This window comes from Crassostrea angulata, chromosome 4, assembly GCF_025612915.1.
Source record: "Crassostrea angulata isolate pt1a10 chromosome 4, ASM2561291v2, whole genome shotgun sequence".
Classification (NCBI taxonomy): domain Eukaryota; kingdom Metazoa; phylum Mollusca; class Bivalvia; order Ostreida; family Ostreidae; genus Magallana; species Magallana angulata.
The window spans coordinates 30,077,268-30,098,691 of record NC_069114.1 but is presented as its reverse complement, the minus strand read 5'-3'; the positions used below and the strand labels follow the sequence as shown (position 1 = coordinate 30,098,691).

Genomic DNA, 21,424 nt, shown 5'->3' with positions numbered 1-21,424 from the left:
AGCATTTAAATTGATTAACCTTTATGTTTAAAGATTCCACTATTTACAGTTAAGTCAAAAAGTGTTTATTAAACCCCAGTCCTTTAGAGATTGATTTATCGAGTGCTGCGTTTCACTTTTGTCTATTATAATAATGTTTTATTTGATTAGCGGAGTTTTCAGATCGGGTTTGGGAATCTTGAATTGTTCTCTTGTTAAGGAAACACATGCTTCGGGTGGTTCTAAAGACCGGACTCTGCGGGTATTGTCATTCAAAGACCACGGTCCCTATTGCATCTCTGTAACGGTTCCTTGTGTGTCAACACACAGCTAAAATCGGTTTATTAAAGAAAACTAAACAAACAAATCGAGTTTTTTCCCTTCTATTTATCTTGGACAGATTCTCAATTCGCTTGAAATTTGACCGTTTAACCTAATTAAAAAACTTGAGGAGTCATCGCATTATCGATTTTCTCGACGAACTTCTTACATTTTTTTATATTATTTGAATTATTTATAATTACTACATGTGTTATGGTAATTGAAAATCATGATTTTTGCTGATTTAACCCGAGCGGAAATAAAAAAGGAAGATGACAACCTTAGGATAAAATTTCAAATTACAAACGTACTCTATAGTTGCAATGCTTGCGGATGTTTTAAAATATCAATTGTATATAAATGAATTTGACTAAAATTATTACTATACTAATTTAAAACATTTTCATTCATCAACATCTAGGCATTTAATTAAAAATAAAAATTGGCAGTGAAGAAACATGCATAAGACATTCCTAATATATAATATGCAATTTTCTGAACAATTACACCTCTCTTGCTATATTTTTACTGATAATAAACACCAAGATCGCTTTGTAATACCATTGATACAATACATTAGTGGATGTTTCAACAATTATGTTAAATTAGAAATTTCATCCGGTTGTTTTTTTTTAGTTTTGCGACATCAAATTTTTATTTTATTTCCCCAGAAGGGTATGGATTTCACGTATTTTTACTAAAATTAGGCTAATACTTGTTTTCTTGATTACACATATTTATACTATAACACAAATGTCATGTAACAATATTGACCTTGTTTCCGAGATAACAGTTTGTGTATGGAGTTCAAGTGATTAATTCGGTCGGTATGAAACACACAAATATTTTTGTTTTTCTTCTTTTCAGTCTCTCGACAACAAAAGGTTAGTTTATTTTGATGCATGCAATAAAATCTTAGATTTAGTCTCACATGCCATTGATCAGCCAATACACAGCTCGCGTCAGACAAATCTTTTTAAATGTTTTAAATCACTAGATAACCTACATGTAAATGCAAAATGAGGTATTTACATGTACACGTATGTAGACGATTCGATGTGTTTTTACCATTTTGTATACCTGTTATTTTTCACAACAGAAGGGCCATTATTAATCTTATTTTCAAATCTCTCTCTGATGGCTTGAGTGCATTCTAGTTCAAACAGCACATACCTTTAAAAAAAACAACTCTACCCACTATGTTTTATTTGTCATCTTCGTTAACCAAGGGTTTTCGGTCCACTTTATGGGGAGCGGAGGAAAACCCTTGGCTAGTGAAGATGCTTCATTTTGAGATCCATCTATTCAATAGAAAATGATAGGCAATGTGAAAACCTGCAAACTTGATGAAACAATTCCTTTTACATCGCTGTCCAGTCAAATCAGCTCTATCTGAACTTTATCTATATTTCTTATTTCAGCATACTCCGTACGTCGTCAAGATCCCGGGACACCGCACGGTAAAATGAATCAACTATACAATGTAGTATAAATAAAAGCACAGACACTTGACTCAAACACCCCCCCCCCCTTTACTCCATTTTCAATGTATTTAGATTTTAAAAAAATCTGAGGTCGACACTCCCTTTCTGTCTGTAAAAACATTTTAATCTGCATAAATTACTTCATTGGTAATTGTAATTATACCTTTACGACAACATGGACTATTTTTGAAAATTGATGTAAAAGCTATAGCGTCAGTAAAAAATTTAAAAAAAACAACTTTAAAAGACGAAAAAGTTTCATTATCATTGAAGTATTATGCATATAAAAAAATAAACAATAAATAAGTTTTAGTTGGCGTCGGGTTTGTTTTTTAAAATTTCAATAGATAAATATTTGGTGGTGGTGGGGAGGGGGTGTATCCATGCCCCAAGTACCTGTGACTAGAAGTTCAATATTCCTCTTCCTTGAGTCTGTCTAGCAGAACTAAAAAAAAGCGCGAGGGTTTTTGCTTATGCGAGGAGCTTTAGAAAATCCATTGGATAAAATATATATTTTCCTCTTGAATCCCTTGAAACTCGCAAATGATCCATGAAAAACAGAACCTCATCTTTACTCTTTTGTTACCAAACTTCAAAATTAGGTTATTAAGATGCATGATTTAAAGTGTGTTTTTTTTAACACTGACCTTTAACCTTCGACTTTTAATAAAGCCTTGGTCATGATTGCCCCGAATCTAGTTGAGCAAATATTTATTTTATTTCTCTCCAAAATATAATTTAAAATATATTTTAATGATGTTTTATGTATTTTCCCACTGGAAAAATATTACTGCACTTAGAAAACAAATACGCACTTTGAAAAAAATCTCAAAGTACGTTAGGAGTTAGTCAAAATTACGAAAAAATTTAAATTTATTTTATGAACGAGATTTTTTTATTACGAATTTTGAGATTTTCTTTTTGATCGATATCATATCGTAATTTTTAGTTATGTATTCGTTTACTTACAGTAACTACTTTTATCGTAATTAAAATATACACCGTATTCATATTGTAATTACAATATTCTTTTTTTTTATATACACAATATCTCCAAATACAATAAAGCGAATTTTGATATAATAATTCGTTACATGATATCTCTTTTCGTATTATATACGAGCTACATGAAATCATGGTTTTTTGGTGGTTTGTTGTTATTTTATTTCGGGGGGGGGGGGGGGGGGGTGACGAACAAAAAAAAGGCTTTTGTTCATTCTTCATTCATTCTATCTTTTCTTTGATGGCACCATTTATCCATTTATCCGTTTGAATAAACAAGTGAATTCTTTATTTCATTATATTCCGTTTTATCAACATACAAACAATGGATTGTCTAAGACATGTGCCCTAGACTAACATTCTTCTCATGAACCCGCCTCTTACACATTATCAATTTTCTCATTCAATTAAAGTGTATTTAATATTATAACATTGAATTCAAAATTAATTTTAATTAATTTATTCATTAGGTGGCGTACAATGCCCCCATTTGTTCTATCGTGGACAAAACACGTGTTACAGGGTGGTTCGAATCCAGGCCACCTGGCCAGAGGCTTTAGTAGGTTTTCAATTTCTATTGTGGTTAATTTTTTATTCATTTTTTGTTTTATTTTTTATTTTTATTTTTTTTTTTTTTGGTAAAATCTTGACTTAACTTTAATGCAAATAATAAATTATCTGTTTAACTGATTAACTTTTTTAATGTTGCACAGAAAAAAAGTCCAACATTATATATAGTTTTATCGGTAAACTAACCGTGACTTATTGTACAGGCGTACTGTGAGGCTTACAGGGCGGAACTGGCCATCATCCAATCAGCGGAGGAACAAAAATTCCTGGAAAACTATATCAAGACAGAAGCGGGTAAAAACAAGATTTAAAACAAAACCTACAAAAGTATTACGCAATTTAAAAAGTCAAGTTAACGGACCGACCTGTAAAAAAACCCCAAGGATATTCAGCTATATACCCGGTATTATCATTTAAAATAATCATTGGTCTCCAGCACAGCTCAAAAGAGTATCTTTGACTTTCAGCTTCCCTGTCTTCACACACGTTCTGGTTAGGTGCCTCTGACATCATGACTGAGGGTGACTGGCGATGGGCAGTGACTCTGGACCAGGTATTGTGTGTTGATTTTAATCTGGCCTAGACCATCAGTTGAGAAAATACTTATCGAATAAAAGAACCTGCAAATTTGATATTTTTTCCCCTTTTAAATACTCGTTCAACAGCTATATGCAATGGCAGAACTTTCATCTAATTTTTAAATTTGTTTTAATAATAAACAGAACTATAGATTTGGGTCTTTGAAGCCGGGTGGACTTGTGGAGGAGAATGGCTAAATATTGTGTTATTTAAAAAATCCGCCGTGTTGTTCTAGTATTTCATTCATCCGGTTCTGTTTAAGGTTAGTTTGTCGTGATTTGTAACAGCTGTTAATTTTAGCTAAAGATTTTTTTTTTCAAATAATTTTTTTTATTCGGGCCTTAGTTGAATATTAGGAACACCAAATTGGATAACCTACAGATATAATTATAACAGGTGTTGATTTTAGCTTACGTATTTTTTATTCATTATTATATTTTTTTTAAATTCTTTTTTTTCAAGCCTTAACTATTAGAAACAACAAATTGGATAACCTACAAATATAATTGTAACAGGTGTTAATTTTGGATAACGTGTTAAAGTTTTTTTAAATTATTATTATAATTTTTTATTTATTATTTTTTGCAAATTCATTTTTATTTGAGTTTAAGCTGGATATTATGAACACCAAATTGGATTGGATAACCTACAAATATATTCCCAAACTCTTAATTGAGTATAATTTTATTGTCCTTTTTATCAGAAAATCTACATTATGTTTCTAGATACCATCGCAACATTAACTTAGATCCATAACATTCAGATTTAAATCCAAATTGTATATAATTCGATAATGAATGATTAACAGACTGTTAATAAATGACACATTTAAGATCGCGATCATGTAGCGAAGAAATGATCTATTTGAATAAGACTTGTACACTCTACGAACGCCATTTTGGCAACTGTGTTAGCCTGTGTGACAACGCACTTTGAAAAAAATCACGCACTTTGAAAAATTTTCAAAAATGTTTAAAATTCAAAAATCGTTTTTTCATGGTGCGTTAAATTTATGACCAAGTTAAAGCTTTAGAAAAAGAAAATATAGTACGATATACATTTAAGCCTTCATCAACCTTTTTCAACCCCCCCCCCCCCCCAAAGAAAAAAAAAAGAAACACTTTAAAAGAATATGAATGTATAACAAATCATAAAATATTTTAAGATTAATCGCACAGTTTACATGCAACAAGAATTGAAAATTTTAAGAATAAAGTGGTAAATGTATATATATTATACATAATTGTAAACCATTAAAATTTGATTTTTGTGGATAGCCATATATAGACCCTGACTGTAGTCCAGTTCCTTTGGGTAGTTATTTTGATGCATAATAAAATATTGCTTGAATTGAAAACTGGTATACTAACATATAATTAATAATGCTTTAACGTACATGTACATTGCTTGATCTGTTAAAAATCGCTTCCTTTGATCCATCCATGCAGATCGCTATATACGTAAGTGGGTCAATAATCAGATTGGTAAAATTTAAAAAAAAATCATAGAAAGCTTGATTTAACTGATTTCAAAATATCAGTATACAGATTTACGTGATGCTGTAAGGGTAGAATATGTCATTATTAATGATAGTTTGGTCATATAAATGATACTAGGTAATTAAGTCCCAAAATTCATTGTTTTATTGGAAAGTAAGAGGCATAAAAACATGCAGAACATGTAAGCCAAGTTTGTATTTGTTTATTCGCCATATATAGTTCTGTAGGTCGAAAAGTTATATTGACTTTGATTGATTCTTTAAAAAAGCTACATTTTCTTTATTTGTTTAACAAACGGTTGAAGTATTTGATCTCTAAGTGCACAGCAGGGGATCAAGGGGGAAAACTTTGACCCTGTCCTTAATACATGTGTACATTTACATGCGCGTTTTTTTAGTCTTAAGTTGAAAAACCATTTGAAATGTAAAAAAAAAAAGGTTTTTTTTGTTTAAATCATATCGATTTAACACTTCAAGTAGAGTACAGCCTTAATTAATTAAATTCGTTCATGATAATTTTAAGTAGTTCATATAATCTCGTACGCGGATTAAGAAGAGGTTAAAGGGGCCGATAACTATACCTTTATAATTCAGACTTACTATTACTATTAAATCTAAATGCAAAAGTTATCAAATAATAGAATATTGAGCTTCCTCCTCGTAAACGAAAATCTCCCTAGGACTCACTCCTCCCCTAGTAACCTCCCTCTGCCGGGAGAGGGGGGGGGGGGGGTCCTGGAACCGGTCTCAAATTATTATCGTACAACTTACAAATCTTAATTTATCATAAACAGCTATATTAATGGCTACCGCGTCAGAATAAGCGATTTACACATCACTGAGTTTGTCTTACTCAAAAGTACTTTAGTCTTCAAGTGATTTTGAACCAAAAATCTCAGACTCGATTTTTACCTCCTAAGTGAAATTAATTCTCGACCCACATTGAGTTTCATTGATTCTGCTTTTACCTATTCTTCCTTGATGTATTAACATTCGTGATGTTTGTTCGCCTTCTATAATACAATACAAGTTGCTGTCCTTTAAAAAAGGACTACAATACGTGGACCATTTGCATGTGCTTCTAACGAAAACGTGAAAGCCTTAAAATTATCACAGATTCCACCCACTCTAGCCCTCTGCTTTTAACCACTAAATTTGTACGTTGTATTACGTATGTATGTATAGCCCTGACTTTTTATCTCAGAATTTAAAGGATTAATACTTCTAAAATAATTATGATCTATCTATGAATGAAGTTTGCATGTATAGTATCAGGCATTCGATGAATTCTACTATTTGCGCACACATTACGATTCGCACTACTTTGTTAACTATGCAGTGACAGCTTTGTGTAAATTAAAAAATTCATATTTTGATGCATTTTTCTTGAGATTTAAACTTTTATACAGTGACATAATTATTCAATCATACTTAAATGCTTTAAAAAAATTAATCGGGAAGTTCTCTAGCCTCGCCTACTATAAAAAGTAAAGTTGAGTTACATGTACATGTGTATTCGGAATACATCAAAACATTGCAAATTATGCTAATTGATGCATGTTGTAGTTTCGGCATAACATTAACTTATTTCATAATACTGATAGTTCATATCACAAGCCAATCATTTCTTTAAAAGGAATACTTTGTTTCCTTACTGTTTACCGACAACTTTACAATTACAGCGCCTTTGAACTTATGTGTGCATATGGCACGGAATCCCGATCCCGATTCAGATAAACGTGTGCTATCCTGGTTCCCTGAGCTACCCATTACGCACAGGAACCAGGCTAGCTCATGCGCAGGCTGAATTTTTCCCATAGCATCCGGTTAAACCTCGCTTATATATTTTCTGCGTGGACCTCAGGGTCCACGCAATTATTTCTTAAATCATCATTTCATTAATAGCTATGAATAACTGCCCGATTTTCCACGGAGTTCGTTGGCTCTGCATTGATGTCAATTGCGTTCAAAGTTTACTATGTACCATACAGTTGTATGTGTGTCACACGTGTATTCCATGCCAATCTTTGGTTGATATAATTGGTTCCTTGCAATCGTGACAGTTGCATACCTAAACCAACAGAATGTCTTCTTTAGTGATAGATGCAGTAATGAAGGTAGCAAGCTTTGCAAAAAAAAAAAATAATACATAATATCTGCAGTGGTTGTTACACTCAAAGCCATATGAAACAGCAAAGAAAGTATGTTATCGTTTATAATTTACCCCTGTCTTTAATTTCATCTAACTACAATTATCTATATCAAGTAAGATCACAGTACATCACAAAATACTGTGCCATTCAATGGACCTAATAAAAAACTGAACGATGCAGAAAGTGACTGATAGAAAAAGAACTTTCGTTAACCTTTTAGTTTCCCCATTCACGTTTTGGTTTACTTTCATTCACCTTTTAGTTTCTTTTCATTTTACTTTTGTTCACCTTTCAGTTTGCTTTCATTTAACTATCAAGTAAGATCACGGTACATCACAAAATACTGTGCCATTCAATGAACCTGATTGAAAAAAAATTTTCATTTACCTTTTAGTTTTCCCATTCATTTACGTTTTGGTTTACTTTCATTCACCTTTTAGTTTCCTTTCATTTAACTTTTGTTCACCTTTCAGTTTGCTTTCATTTAACTTCTGATTAACTTTTGCTACCTTTCAGTTTCCTTCATTCACCTTTTGGTTAATATTTATTCACCAGTTAGTTACCTTTCCTTCACTTTTTAGTTTTCTTTCATTGATTTCACCATTTGTTTAACTTTTATTCGATCGCTTTTAGTTTCCTGTCATTCAACTTTTGATTAACTTTCATTCACCTGTTAGTTTCCTTTCATTTACCTTTGATTAACTTTCATTCACATTTTTGTTGCATTTCATTCACATTTTGGTTGCATTTCATTCACATTTTGGTTGTCTTTCATTCATCTTTTAGTTTCCTTTTATTCACTTTTTAGTTTTCTTTCATTGATTTCACCTTTTGATTAACTTTTTTATTGTCACCTTTTAGTTTCCTGTCATTCTCCTTTTGGTTAACTTTCATTCTCCTTTTAGATTCTTTTCATTTACCTTTGGTTAACTTTCATTTGCCTTTTAGTTTTCTTTCATTCACATTTTGGTTGCCTTTCGTTCACATTTTGATTGCCTTTCATTCACCTTTTTGTTAACTTTCATTTACCTTTTAGTTTCCCCATTTACCTTTTGGTTAACTTTTACTCACCGTGTTGTTAATTTTCATTCACATTTTAGTTTCCTTTCATTCACGATTTGGTCAACTGTCGTTCACCTTTTAGTTTCTTTTCATTTACCCTCTTGGTTAACTTTTATTAACCTTTCAGTTTCTTTTCATTCACCTTATGGTTAACTTCCATTTACCTTAAGTTTTAGTTTCCTTTCATTAACCTTTTAGATTCCGTTCATTCACCATTTGTTCAACTTTCATTCCGCTTTTGTTTAACTTTTATTCACTTTCTGGTTAACTTTCATTTACCTGTGTGTTTCCTTTCATTCACCATCTGGTTAACTTTCAATCACCTTTTGGATGCTTTTCATTCACCTTTTGGTTGTACATGTATTTTTCATTCATATTTTAGTTTTTTTTTCATTCGCCTTTTGGTTGCTATTCAGTCAAGTTTTAGTTTTCTTTCATTTACCTTTTTGTTGTCTTTCATTTTTCTTTTGGTTAATTTTCATTCATCTTTTACTTTTCTTTAATTTACCTTTCGGTTGCCATTCATTCACCTTTTGGTTGCTTTTCATTCACTTTTTATTTTCCTTTCACTCACATTTGGTTGCGTTTCATTCAGCTTTTGGTTGCCTTTCATTCACTTTTTAGTTTTCTTTAATTAACCTTCTGGTTGCCTTTCCTTCACCTTTTGGTTACCTTTCATTTATCTTTTAGTTTTATTTTCTTTTTGGTTAACTTTCATTTACTTTTTGGTTGCCTTTCATTCACCTTTTAGTTTTCTTTCATTCACCTTTTGGTTGCCTTTCATTCACCTTTTGGTTAACTTTTATTTATCTTTTAGTTTTCTTTCATTCACCTTTTGGTTGTCTTTCAATTAACGTTTAGTTGACTGAAGGACAGACTTTCATCTATACCTTACATACAAGAAAATTAGAAATTTACAAGAATTGGCTTCCAGAACAAAGAAATTCAATTTGTTTTACATTTTGTTTTTTTAAAAATTCAATCTTACATGTGCAGTTGTGGGAATAGTAATTGTGAACTTTAAATGCCCAGTAAAACAGTTGCGTCGAAGAATGTTTGCAGTTGTAATGACGAGTTATCGCTCTTAAAACCGAAACAACTTTATTGAACTTAACAATAATTACTAGCACCCATTTAGTAGTACGGTTTCGTTCTTTAAGATAAAATTTAGGTGCGAGTTGTTTTAATTAAAACCACCAGCAGATTTGAGGTTTTTTTTTAATTTAGTAATTATGTGTTTGTTTTCGTTGATATTGTTTGATTTCGATTCAAAAATTCAATTCAAAAAACATGTACCATGTACCAAAGTGCTACATCTGCATTTGCAATGCATATCCAGGCTCGTCTAACTCATCTTCGCTAGCCAAGTGTTTTCGGTCCACTCGTACGGATCAGAAACCCTTGACTTGGGAAGATGGTCTAACTTTGACTTCGTGTTTTTAAGGAAACAATGTATGGTCTGAGTTATCGTTCTTTCTCTTTAGGTTACATACCAGAACTGGGCCCAAGGGGCTCCAAATAACGGGCATAACTTGGCGCACTGCCTCCATATCTCCGGGGGTAGCGGATTCCTATGGAAAGATGGCAACTGTGAAAACAAGCATTACTTTGTCTGTGAAACCCTTCTGTAATTCTTGCTCTGGTCAGTATACATTACATGGTACATTTATAATATACACGGTACAGTTTTTTTTTTTAGATAAAAAGTAGATGTGTATAGATAATATAATTGTACATGTGTATGTGTACATGTAAAATTTTATACAGGAATATAAATTATATTGTGAAACCCTTTGGTACCCTGGAACAGGTCAGTATACTAGTATGACATGGTATGTAAACATAGATAAATTAAAAAAAACCCTAGCTCTCATTAAGATATATCAACTAAAGGTACAACGAATCAGAACTTAAAGTGTGTCCTGTAAATAATACAGGCCTGGTATAATTATATCAGATTTTATTGCAAAGGTAACAGAGGTAACACATAAACTGTTCATAAATATTAGTGTGTAACTTTAAAAAGTGTTTCTTCGTTTAAAATATTTGAGCAATGCACACTATTAATATCAATGTAAGCCGATATTGATAAATTATTGTTAAAGTGACTCAATGCTTTAATTTGATTCAATAAGGATTTACACATGATATTGGAAAAACCGTGTTTTCTTACCCTTTTCCCTATATTTTTCATCACCTACTTGAAGTGTGCTGAATGTGACGACAAAAGCACATTGTTCTTTAGGAAATCATGAGATTGCTGTCCTCCTATTACTGTCATAATATATTATTGTTTGATAATATTTTATTATATTATAATTATATTAAAAAGTTATTATTATATAGTTTGATTATATTATTTTTTTATATTGTTTGATAATTGTCTGATCTTTTGTGTGTTTTTTTTTTCAATGTTCACTTTTTCACATGCTGCATCGTGCGAGTTATCTCTCTTGGATCGTTCCTTTTCACCACGACATTGTCATTGTGAAAAATCTTGCGAGAATTTCAATATTATTGATAAAAATAATTTCTAAGTTCCAGCACATTATAAAACAGCTGTAATTCATGATAATGTTAAGTTGTTATAATTCCTGGAGTATATTTACTATAATAACTGAAACTGAGATGTTTAGAAGAGATTGCTATTTAAGTTATGAAAACAAGTAATTAAAATAATATTTCTTCAAGATCAGGATTATTGAATTCAAAGTTGGAAACTTAAAAGTATTTAATACTGTATGATAAAAAAAGGATTCACACAATAGATTCGACAGTTGCCTGAAGCTTAACATTACCAGAAGGTATTTTAGAAAAGGGGGGGGGGGTATAAATTAGAACTACATGTATATGGTTGCGTAAGTGGTGCGACTTGATTTAAATAAGGACATCACCTCCAAGTTCCTAAACATGTCCGGTGCACTAATTCAACCCGACAGAGAAGTCTTGATGGTTGGTTGACCCGAATGTAGGTCATTGGCTGAATTAATACCCACCTCATCACATCACGTTCTTGGAAGTGACAGACAGATCGTCTTAGCTTTTCAGTTTCTGCGACAGATCTCAGTAAATGACTTCTTTCGCGGCTAGCAGAAAATCGATCCGAGAGAGATTCTATACAGTAATGAGGAACTTAGGGGGGCAAGGGACAGTGAAACACGGACACAATTTTCGATTCTGGTCTTATCCGCCATTAGTTAATCAACTAAAAAGCCCGCCTTAATTATAGAGAAGTCGTGACGTCAATCGCACCGAGGCCCATTTCCCCTACCATTTCCACGAACAATTTCCCTCGGAAATTGAAATAAGGCATCCGAGTATATAAATGCTTGCGTTCCGTTCGTTAATCAATCAAAAAGACGTTTATCCGATTTAATTTGACTTTACGTGGAAATTGAGAGACAGTATAAGACATAATTATTTTGACTTATTGTTGAACTTTCTTTTCTCTATCTTTTTTCAGATTTTTTACGAAGTAATTAAGGCGCATTTTCCTGAAGCCCGTGAAGATGTCATCTCCACTGATTATAATTCATATACATGTATAATCTTACTGTATCTGTGACGGATCCCGATAAATTTACCTACATGTCTAGATCTGTTTCTTTATTCCAAGAATCATATTAAGCTTGTATGTTTAATCAAAATGATATACACCCCTTGGGAAATTAAAGCATGTGGTTGATAAAAAAAAAAATCGACAAAAAATCGATTTCCCCCGGGGCTAACGGAGATTTGCTGTCCGAGTCTCCAGTAAATTTAATTACAGGAAAGATCTATATTTTATAAGAATATAGGTTTTCAAAAATGTCAACGCAGAACGGCAACGAATGTTAATATTTCAATCACCAGCCGTCAAAATATAGGCGTTGACCAATTTTGCACCTGTTCCATGCGTGGATTTAAAAGCTCATAGCGCCAATAGAAAAGAAAACTTTTCAATTTAATGGCATAAATTAAGGACAAGACAGAACAAAAGATCAATATCTCTTTCATTTTTTAAATTTTATTGAAATAGTTTTTCTCAACTGATAAAACAAAATACATTTTCTTACTTAAAGAAAACAAAACAAATATCAAACTCGTGCGGAGACCTCAAAATCAAATATCGGTGGTAGAAAAAAATGGGAAGTCTTCCAAAACAGAAAGTCCCCCATTCCATTAAAACTTCAAACTGAATAAATAACAAAATATCTCTCATAGTCTGTTGTTTTGACAGACTTTACAGATATGTACAAAATGTCTTTAAATATCAAATTCACACTTGGCCAAAAACTGACCCGCGCAACTCTTTACACTTAGCAATGTCCTTCTACGTGTAGTGTTTCGATTTTTTTTTACATTTTTTTTCTCTCATTTTTTACAGAGTTAAAATATGTCTTCATGCCAAGATGAAAACATACTTATACTACAGATACACTCACAATAAATAAATAAAATAATAAATACATATATTGCACTGTCTCACAAGCGATGACTAGAAATGGAAATTAAACCCAGCTTTTTTTTTTTAAATTAACAAAACCATATCCCTCTTAATGGATTTCAGAGGAAAAGTTAGTTTATGAGAGACTGAGTAGTCAAAAAAAAAGAGGCTGAAGTTTCACATCACACACAGAATGCACCGAACTGCCGGCGGATTGTCAAATGATAGAGAGGAAGGATTATACAAGTTAGTACAAAGGCCTTTTTTTGAGCATAGTAAATAATGCCAGTCATGGTATCACACACGAAATTAGTACCACCACCTAATTTCAGCCGTGGCTAACAAGCCACGGGGGTCATAGGTCATCGCTGGCGATCGACTGTGTCAGGGGAAGGAGGACGGGTAAAAAAGGGGGGGGGGTCTGTTAAGACCCGACATCGTCGATTCTTTACTATTTGATTAGGGCCAGTGTAAATCTTGGTCCATGGTTGTCAATTGCTAATTCGGAATGATTCTATGTAGTAGCACCTGGAAGGTTGCGTATATCACTTAGCGCCGTTCATTTTTTTTCGTTGATTTCTAGACGCGCGAGTTCTGTTTGATTGTTTTCTTGATTTTGGAGGACAGCTTCTTGGACTTTCCGCCAAAACATCCCCAGAATAGGCTAGGCTTGACGGGGGAGGACTCCTCTATGAAGGGCGTGGATTTCTGGACAGGGGCGTCCTCTGGGGCGACGAAAACATCGGGGTCCGGCACATCCACGATCCCGACGCTGAAGAAGTATTCTTCCGGGGGTCTCCAGTTAATTTCCAACTTCCGGACCGAAAGGGCCTTGTCGAGATGATGTAGATAAAAACCTTTTAAAATACGAAGAAAAAAATGCGATTACTTTTGATCATATGATTGGATTGCGATAACTGACATATATATAAACTGAGATGCTTAAGATAAGTGAATGGGATGTTCGGTCCATTGACTTGTTGACAGAGATAACTCGCGCCTACCTTTGTGGTGGTACGGCTGTATAAACACGCTGCCGTTGGAGACCGGGTGCAGGACGAAGCACCTGTCGTCCGGAAGCTGGGGGTCGGGGACTGTGTCGGACCGTTGGACAGCGAGCTGTCGGTCCGGGGTCACGGACAGATACAGGTCCTTCTGACTGTGGAGACGAAATGAGCAGAATTCCTGGCTGGTCTCTCCGTCCTGGAGTGTGTGTTTAGTCTGGCGGAATATATCTTGAAAAAAAAAATCAAATGAAATTAATAATTAAACTCTCAAAATTACACTTAATAACATTCAAAACGATACATCATTTTTTTTAAAATCATATAATGATACTGAATTATACTACAAGGCTACAAATCGTGATTTTTGCTTCTCCCTTGATTAAAGAAATTAAATTGGTTGACTCGTGTTTATGTCAATGTTCGGGAATCGGGATGGAAATTACACAATTCCCACATATAAATCTGTTACTAATTGATAAATTTCTTTTCCACGGAATCCGTCTCACACCGAGAAATTCTGGCTTTAACCAGATAACATTTTTCATGTAATACTGGGTAACGTAATTCCGGTATATATTAAAAGAATAATCAGTAATTATCTTGATAAATCTCTTCCGAGAGACATCATCTTATGATTACGAGCGACTGTTATAGATCGCAAAAAGAAAAAAAAACCCAGCAGTATTGCGTTGTGTACTTGTATTAGTCCTTGGATCATGTCCTCAGACACAAGTATAAGCTGCTTGGAGCCGCGGCGCCACGGAAATAATTCTACTGGTCACTCACAGAGTTGTGAGAAAGTTTGACCGTGTACTCAGCTGACCGGTAAACAACGAAATCAACATGTCTCAATGCGGTTAGAATTTTATTGTCATGTGTGTAAGCCCACAGGTGGAACTCTTCATGTTGATAATTAATTCTGCCTGCTTTGGATTTGTTTATGTGGCATTTATTATAATTTTCGCATAATGAATGATTTATCATTTTTGTTTATACATGTATCAGCAATCCCCAAAAATTGTTGTACAAAAGTACGAATATAATAAAATAATTGTATAAGTACAGAAATACATGATAAGACATATTTTTTCTTGCTTTTGCACGAAGTGACAGCATTCAACAATTGTTGTCAATGAGTGGCTAATTACACGATTAATATCAAAACGAGGCTGTTTACCGGAATTTATCGGGATTGGTTGAATTATCACCAATTTGCATCGGCGCTACATGTAATAGGAAAATATCAGTATTCACCATTTCCCTTTTAACAAATGCCTCATCAATGAAAATTATTCGGATGGTTACTGAATATTTCCAGCACATCATAATCAACTCTTGTTCAATCTGTGTTAACCTCTGAAATGTTTGTGTGTGGGAGGGGGGGGGGGTATGTGATAAAACACCAGGAAAGACGAAAAATATCACACAGGCTTTCCTATATTCTAGAAATATCAGACGAGGAAAACGGGAAAAATACAAAGACCTTCCTTTTCTAAATAAATAAACCTTTTGAAACCGGGAAATTGAGATATATTTAGATTTTTACTTCCCTGTTTCATATGCCCATGTGAATGTTATACAAATGTATATTGTTTTCTTTTTTAATTGATGTTTTTTTTTAGAAAATTTTGTGGAAAACATGTTTTTTTTAAATTCTTAGAAACCCTTAAAATGCATGTCTCCAAACTTCACCATACAAATCACATGCATATTATTTCAAAGGGTTCTAGACAAGGGAAGTAACTCACTTGAATTATTGGGGTCCTCGACGTCACCAAGATAAATGCGGTCGAGTTCCTCGCACAGACTGACGACGTAGCCGTCCTTGGTCTCCACAGTCACATTAGAACAGTTGTCCTTTTGTGCTGAACTCCGCCTCCGTACGCTCTCTGATGAAAAAAAAATATATATATACCAAGAATGAATAATTACCATTTTTTCTATATACATGTAATTATACATGAAATTTCTTAGAATCATGTGTGATACTTGGAACATTTAATAAATTAAATTTTTAATTAATTTTGTTCAGTTAATTTCATTACTTACCGCTATAGCTTGATCGTGCTGGCGATTTGTTACTGTCTGTTTTCTTTGTCTGAAATGATTAAAATGGTAATTTAGCACTAATGGTCACATCCAAACACCCATTTGTACGACATGTTCTTGCATAATTTTCTAATATCGTACTCGTGACCCGTACCAGCAACCGCTGACATTCCTAAAATTTTCAAAAGTGTATTTTTTTTTTAAATTTTAGAAAATGCCAACGAGGACTGGCGCTTTCAACACAATGTAATCAACGGACGTGTAGTTAATTAACAATGCATATTTCACTACAGTGCACGGCGTGTCTACAAAGCTCTTGGGGGTCGAGCTGGATGGGGTGAAACTGTATACTCTACAGGGGTTACCCCAGGCATAAAAATACAATTAAACGTTTGTAAAACATGACAACCAGTATTTCAGCGTGACTGTATTAAGTATCAAAACAAAAGTGAAAACAAAGAAATACATTTTTTTTAATTTTAAACTGTCGCGTCCTTTTCTGTAGACCCATTGCCATAGTATACAGCAAAACAAAATTCAAAGTTTGATAAAAAGGTGTACAGGTAAGTTTCTAATTAAAGCGTTATAAAATACCTGTCTGATCTATAAATAGGAGTGATGTTACCTGTAGGCTACATGAAAATATTTGGGGAGGTTTCATCACAACCTTGCAATATATCGTTTTGCATCATCAACCCCTTTCCATCGATTAACTTTTATAGATTTTTTTTTTAATTCATTTCAATCGAAGAGAGAGCTACCCTCTGTACTTTTATGAAATAAATGAGAAAGCCTTGTTTGTCTGGCCCGAATTAGGGGAATACTTAATTCCGCTCTATAAATGGATGTAGCAGATTAGTGTTGAACAAATTCTTTTCATTCAACGGCTAGTAGATTTCAATATTGATGTATCTTCACACACTTCGTCTAATCAATCTTAAAATCGCCTATTGGCAATCTAAACAAAAAATCTTGCGATAAAAGCCCTTAAAAATACAGCCCTAGAACGCTCATCTATTCAACCTGCTCATATCACCTACATACCCCAAATCAACACCCTTTAAATCAAGTGATCGGCGGGCTAATATTGTATGGTGAATAAACATTTATATAATTTGTTAAGAATGCCAAGCATTTAAAGGGGGACAATTGTTCAAAGATTGAATATTCTAAATAGCCCCCACCCACCAGTGTAAATACAGGACCTCGATATTAGGGCGGTTTACATGGAGATGAGAAATTCTGACATTCTTTGATTTAAACTGTGGTCGGCCCCGGAATTCCTGTGTTTAACTTTAGAATAAGATGTCCGCATGTCTGTATGTAATATTGGGATTATTGTGAGATTAAGATTAGTTGAGTCACACAGGGTTTTTTTTAAAAAACGAATACAGGTTGTTCGATTATTTGAGTAGACAGGTGGTATAAGGTCGATACAATTCAATTTTGAATTAAGACTATTTATTTCGCTTGTAGTCAAGAAAAACAAAACCTTTTAGCCCCCCCCTTTTGCAATTGCCCTGTAAAGACAATAACCTTAACTTGAATTAACAACATTTATCAATTCTGCACAAACAATTAAAATATTGTCTTATTTTTTTTCAAGAAAAGCTTTAGGTATAAATTAAAACCCGTCCCCTTTAAAGCTAGCGTGATAAACTTAACTGATGATATCTCAATTCACTTTTGCAGCATCAATAAAAAGATTTTTACATCATGTCATTTTTGTCATTTTTACAAGTTGTATTACGCATCATCACATTTCAGCTTAGGAAGATACTTTACGTGCATGTTATATATATATATATACATATACATAAAAAGGAAGTACAGTGTCAAATTGAATACTGTAACATCGGTTGTCCTAAGATTATTTACGATAATAATTATCATTGAACTCTACACGGATCGACGAAGGGGTGACGCAAGAGAAACCGATTAGTTTTAATTATCCAACATCCTTCTGCTGCAGTGATCAATAGCAACGCGATGCCGTAGTCACAACGTTGGAATTCCGTGGATGTATATATAAAAAACAGTCCCAATTAAAGTGATACACATCACCCCCAATACACGTGCTTTTCTGCTTCATTTCTATTGGGATCGCAAAAGAATGCGCTTTCTTTTCTTTCATTTTTCTCTTCTCCTGCTTCGCTTGATTACAGATAAGATAAACACAGGCATTTCCTCATTTACAGTAACGTTGTAATGCTTGGGGATTCAAAGCATGGGGGGGGGGGGGGGGGGGGGGGCTTTATTTCACCTTCATTTCATTTCTTTAGAAACTACACGCACTTCCCAAATTCAAGAAAATTAATTAAATAGAACTTATCTCAATATCTGTCTTAAGCCCACATGGAATGATGAATATTTCATAGATATAAAGATATATATAGAAGTGATGAAAGTAGCACTTTGTAGCATCTTGTAAAGAGTATTTCATCATTATAACCCTGGAGTAAACATAGAAGTACTAAAAACATAGGGACTTTGACTGATAAGATAAATCACAACTTACATGTTCTGATGGGGATCCGCATTTGTTGCATCTATCGTTGAATTCTTGTTCCTCCTTAATTTTCCCAATAATAAAATCACTGAAGTCAAAATGTGACTTTGGTTGTCGGCTGCTGGTCTTAACAAAGTTGACACTACTTAGAATCATCTTGTCGTTTTGGTATCGACCACGCGCGGTCTCGTCTGCTAATATTGAATGAATGAAGACACGCCGATTGCAGTATATGACTTTGTATTAAAAATAAACCACCAATCGCGTGACAGCTGAGTCGAGACATGGGAAACTACCGCGTCACGTGACACGCGGCAAATATTTGTGGTTTTATGGGTTGTACAAGTGTAGTAGGATTTAAAAAAAAAGATTTTTGTGTCTGCTGGTATAGTTTATAAAAACGACGGCGGGATTACATGGTAACAGCATGTGCTATCGCCAGGTCGTAGTCATTGACCATTAGTGACCAATGCGGTAAACACACTAAATACACACTTATTAAAAGGTCATGATTTTTATGACTGATCAGTGAAGTAAAATCGATTACAATGAACTAAGTACTTGTTTGTGTGATAACTGACGTCTGTTTCCGTCGCTTAGATTAACAAAAGTTTGGTACAATACCCGAGGGATATTCCTATGAATAAATAAATAATTATACAATGTACAAACGTTACAACTAAAGTGCAAAAAAGAAGGGAAAAAATCCACAGATCTATTACATAAATACGCTGAAACAAAATGATGCATCAAACATACTAGTACAAGTAATTCAAATTTCGTATATTTTATATATGAGAATGGATCGAATGTAAGTATCAAAATTGTTTTATATTTCTATCCATTTATTTATTTTTACATTTAAATACTTGATTAATTATATTATTTTGATATTTTTTTTACAGTAACTAATGCATGCGGAAGATTATCAGAAATTCAGATAACAAAAGTTGTACACGGCACTTTAAATGTGCAATGTTCTAGTGTAGACTGATAAAGCGAAATGTCGAGAGAGGAACTACTTAAAGATCTTAGATACACACTATTTAAACCCTTGGATTAGCCCTTCCTAAAATAGATCCGATTTATTTATTTCTTGATATTTGATATTATAACCAACACGTGCAGACATTTTGGAATTTTACACATGAGTAAACAGTAGTGGTAATTTGTGAGGATTAAAATTTCAATTATTGGTTTATGCATGCACATGTATGAATTAAGGATTTAAATTTTTGTGACTGATCGGTTAAATAAATGTTCATGAGTATTTAAAAATGAAAGCGAACATAAAAAGACAGAATTAAAAAAAAAAAACATGAATAAAAAGCGTTCATTGTGCATTCATCTACGGGATTGGTGAGTGAAAAGTCTCCAGAGTTATGCAAATCCCGGAAATGAATTCATCCGCTCTCTCCCAGTGCTTAATAAAATCATAATCGTAATGGGTATTTTATCAATGAGCAAAGTAATTAAACCCATTGAAAAAAGATCATTAATAATTACAGCGCTCAGGAAGGAGTGTTCTTTTATAATTTCTACAAAAGGCAATTTGATTTACGTTGTGAAGGCAATGTCAGAGCAAAAAATTCTCGTATATCACCTCATGATGAAGATTTTTTAGACATACTGCATATTATATAATATTATCATTCAAGTATTAATTCATCACTAAGGGGTCCTCATGGGCCCAGGGCATCTGAATGTAACAATTTCATTCATTAAAAAAATGGGACATGGGGCCTTTTTGTCAAAAGACATGTATTATGCATGTTAAAGACCTTTAAGGTGGATGCGTTCTTTTTGCTGAAACAAGGATATATTTTTCTTCCGAGGGAAAGGTCCAAGTGTCAGAGCTAAATATAGCTATATATATAAACACAATTCTTATCAATTATTTACGATGTAATTTCGTTAACGACAAGAGCAATGAAATTCAATAAGGCCCTTAGCAATATTTGGAGAGCATACAAGTACATGTAGTTTCAGTTTCAAATCATTCAACATTGAATATTTATTGCATACATACATAAGTATTTTAATCACATCAACAGGGTTTGATATTGCAGTTAAAATGTACAAACCTGGAATACTTACATCGACATTACCCGCTCCCTCTCCCCCAACATGAATTAATGTTAAATGTATGGTACACAATCATACTGTATAAATAGTGCCTGTTTGGGAGGGTAAGAGTTTAAATTGACACCCCGAGAAAACCATTGTCAACCGACACAAACGGGAGGTTGACAATGGTATTCGAGGGGTGTCAATTTCAACTTTTACCCTCCCAAACAGGCACTATTTATTTTATTATACTGAATGTCTTAATTTTAAAGAAAACTTTACTGCTTTTATATAGGAATGACGTGAATTCTTTGGCGAACCGTACGCGCATAATTTACGCGCATGTAACAATGAGTTGTGTTACCCGTTGCCAAGTGTGTTGCTAACGCTGAGGGTAATAGAACGGATTATCAACTGCGTCTTAGCCAATCAGAATTGAGTATTTAACATGTAAGTATAATAATATCGAATGTGACATTTAGTTTTGATTGGATACATATAAGTGTCGAGTGTCAGACTTGGTAGAAGACCTTTCTTTGCGACCCTCCCACCCCCCCCCCCCACCCCCATTTTTAATTTATTTTGGGTTACATGTATCTAAACCTTAAGCTGATATTGCAAACCAACTTGGTTATTGGGTAGCAATATAGTCCTATTAAAGATCATCGACTATTCCTGATGTAAGTCATCGATTAGCTTCAAAAGAAAGTGCAAACAG

The 21,424-nt window shown here is 33.5% G+C and overlaps 2 protein-coding genes across 2 annotated transcripts; one reads left to right on the top strand and one right to left on the bottom strand.

The window, feature by feature from the left end:
• Window positions 1-1,063: 1,063 nt before the first annotated feature.
• On the top strand, window positions 1,064-12,243 carry LOC128181830 (perlucin-like). Its single transcript, XM_052850370.1, has 7 exons — window positions 1,064-1,184; window positions 1,722-1,760; window positions 3,257-3,345; window positions 3,560-3,650; window positions 3,824-3,909; window positions 10,133-10,290; window positions 12,112-12,243. Exons 1-6 carry the CDS (start codon window positions 1,130-1,132, stop codon window positions 10,277-10,279), a joined length of 507 nt encoding a protein of 168 aa, XP_052706330.1. The 5' UTR covers window positions 1,064-1,129; the 3' UTR covers window positions 10,280-10,290; window positions 12,112-12,243.
• A 385-nt stretch (window positions 12,244-12,628) lies between these two features.
• Window positions 12,629-18,861, bottom strand: LOC128181828 (uncharacterized). The gene is made up of 5 exons (XM_052850369.1): window positions 18,649-18,861; window positions 16,131-16,179; window positions 15,830-15,970; window positions 14,079-14,309; window positions 12,629-13,931 (listed from the first exon to the last, which is right to left on the bottom strand). The coding sequence occupies exons 1-5, from the start codon at window positions 18,793-18,795 to the stop codon at window positions 13,654-13,656; spliced, it is 846 nt and encodes a 281-aa protein (XP_052706329.1). The 5' UTR covers window positions 18,796-18,861; the 3' UTR covers window positions 12,629-13,653.
• Between the last annotated feature and the right edge of the window lie 2,563 nt (window positions 18,862-21,424).

Coding starts and splice junctions, on each gene's coding strand:
- LOC128181830 (XM_052850370.1), top strand. CDS start 1,130: ATGAAACACACAAATATTTTTGTTTTTCTTCTTTTCAGTCTCTCGACA. Junction 3,346..3,559: donor CCACCTGGCCAGAGGCTTTA/GTAGGTTTTCAA, acceptor CTTATTGTACAG/GCGTACTGTGAGGCTTACAG. Junction 3,651..3,823: donor CTATATCAAGACAGAAGCGG/GTAAAAACAAGA, acceptor TTTGACTTTCAG/CTTCCCTGTCTTCACACACG.
- LOC128181828 (XM_052850369.1), bottom strand. CDS start 18,795: ATGATTCTAAGTAGTGTCAACTTTGTTAAGACCAGCAGCCGACAACCA. Junction 15,971..16,130: donor AGCACGATCAAGCTATAGCG/GTAAGTAATGAA, acceptor TTTTTTCATCAG/AGAGCGTACGGAGGCGGAGT. Junction 13,932..14,078: donor ACAGCCGTACCACCACAAAG/GTAGGCGCGAGT, acceptor GTATTTTAAAAG/GTTTTTATCTACATCATCTC.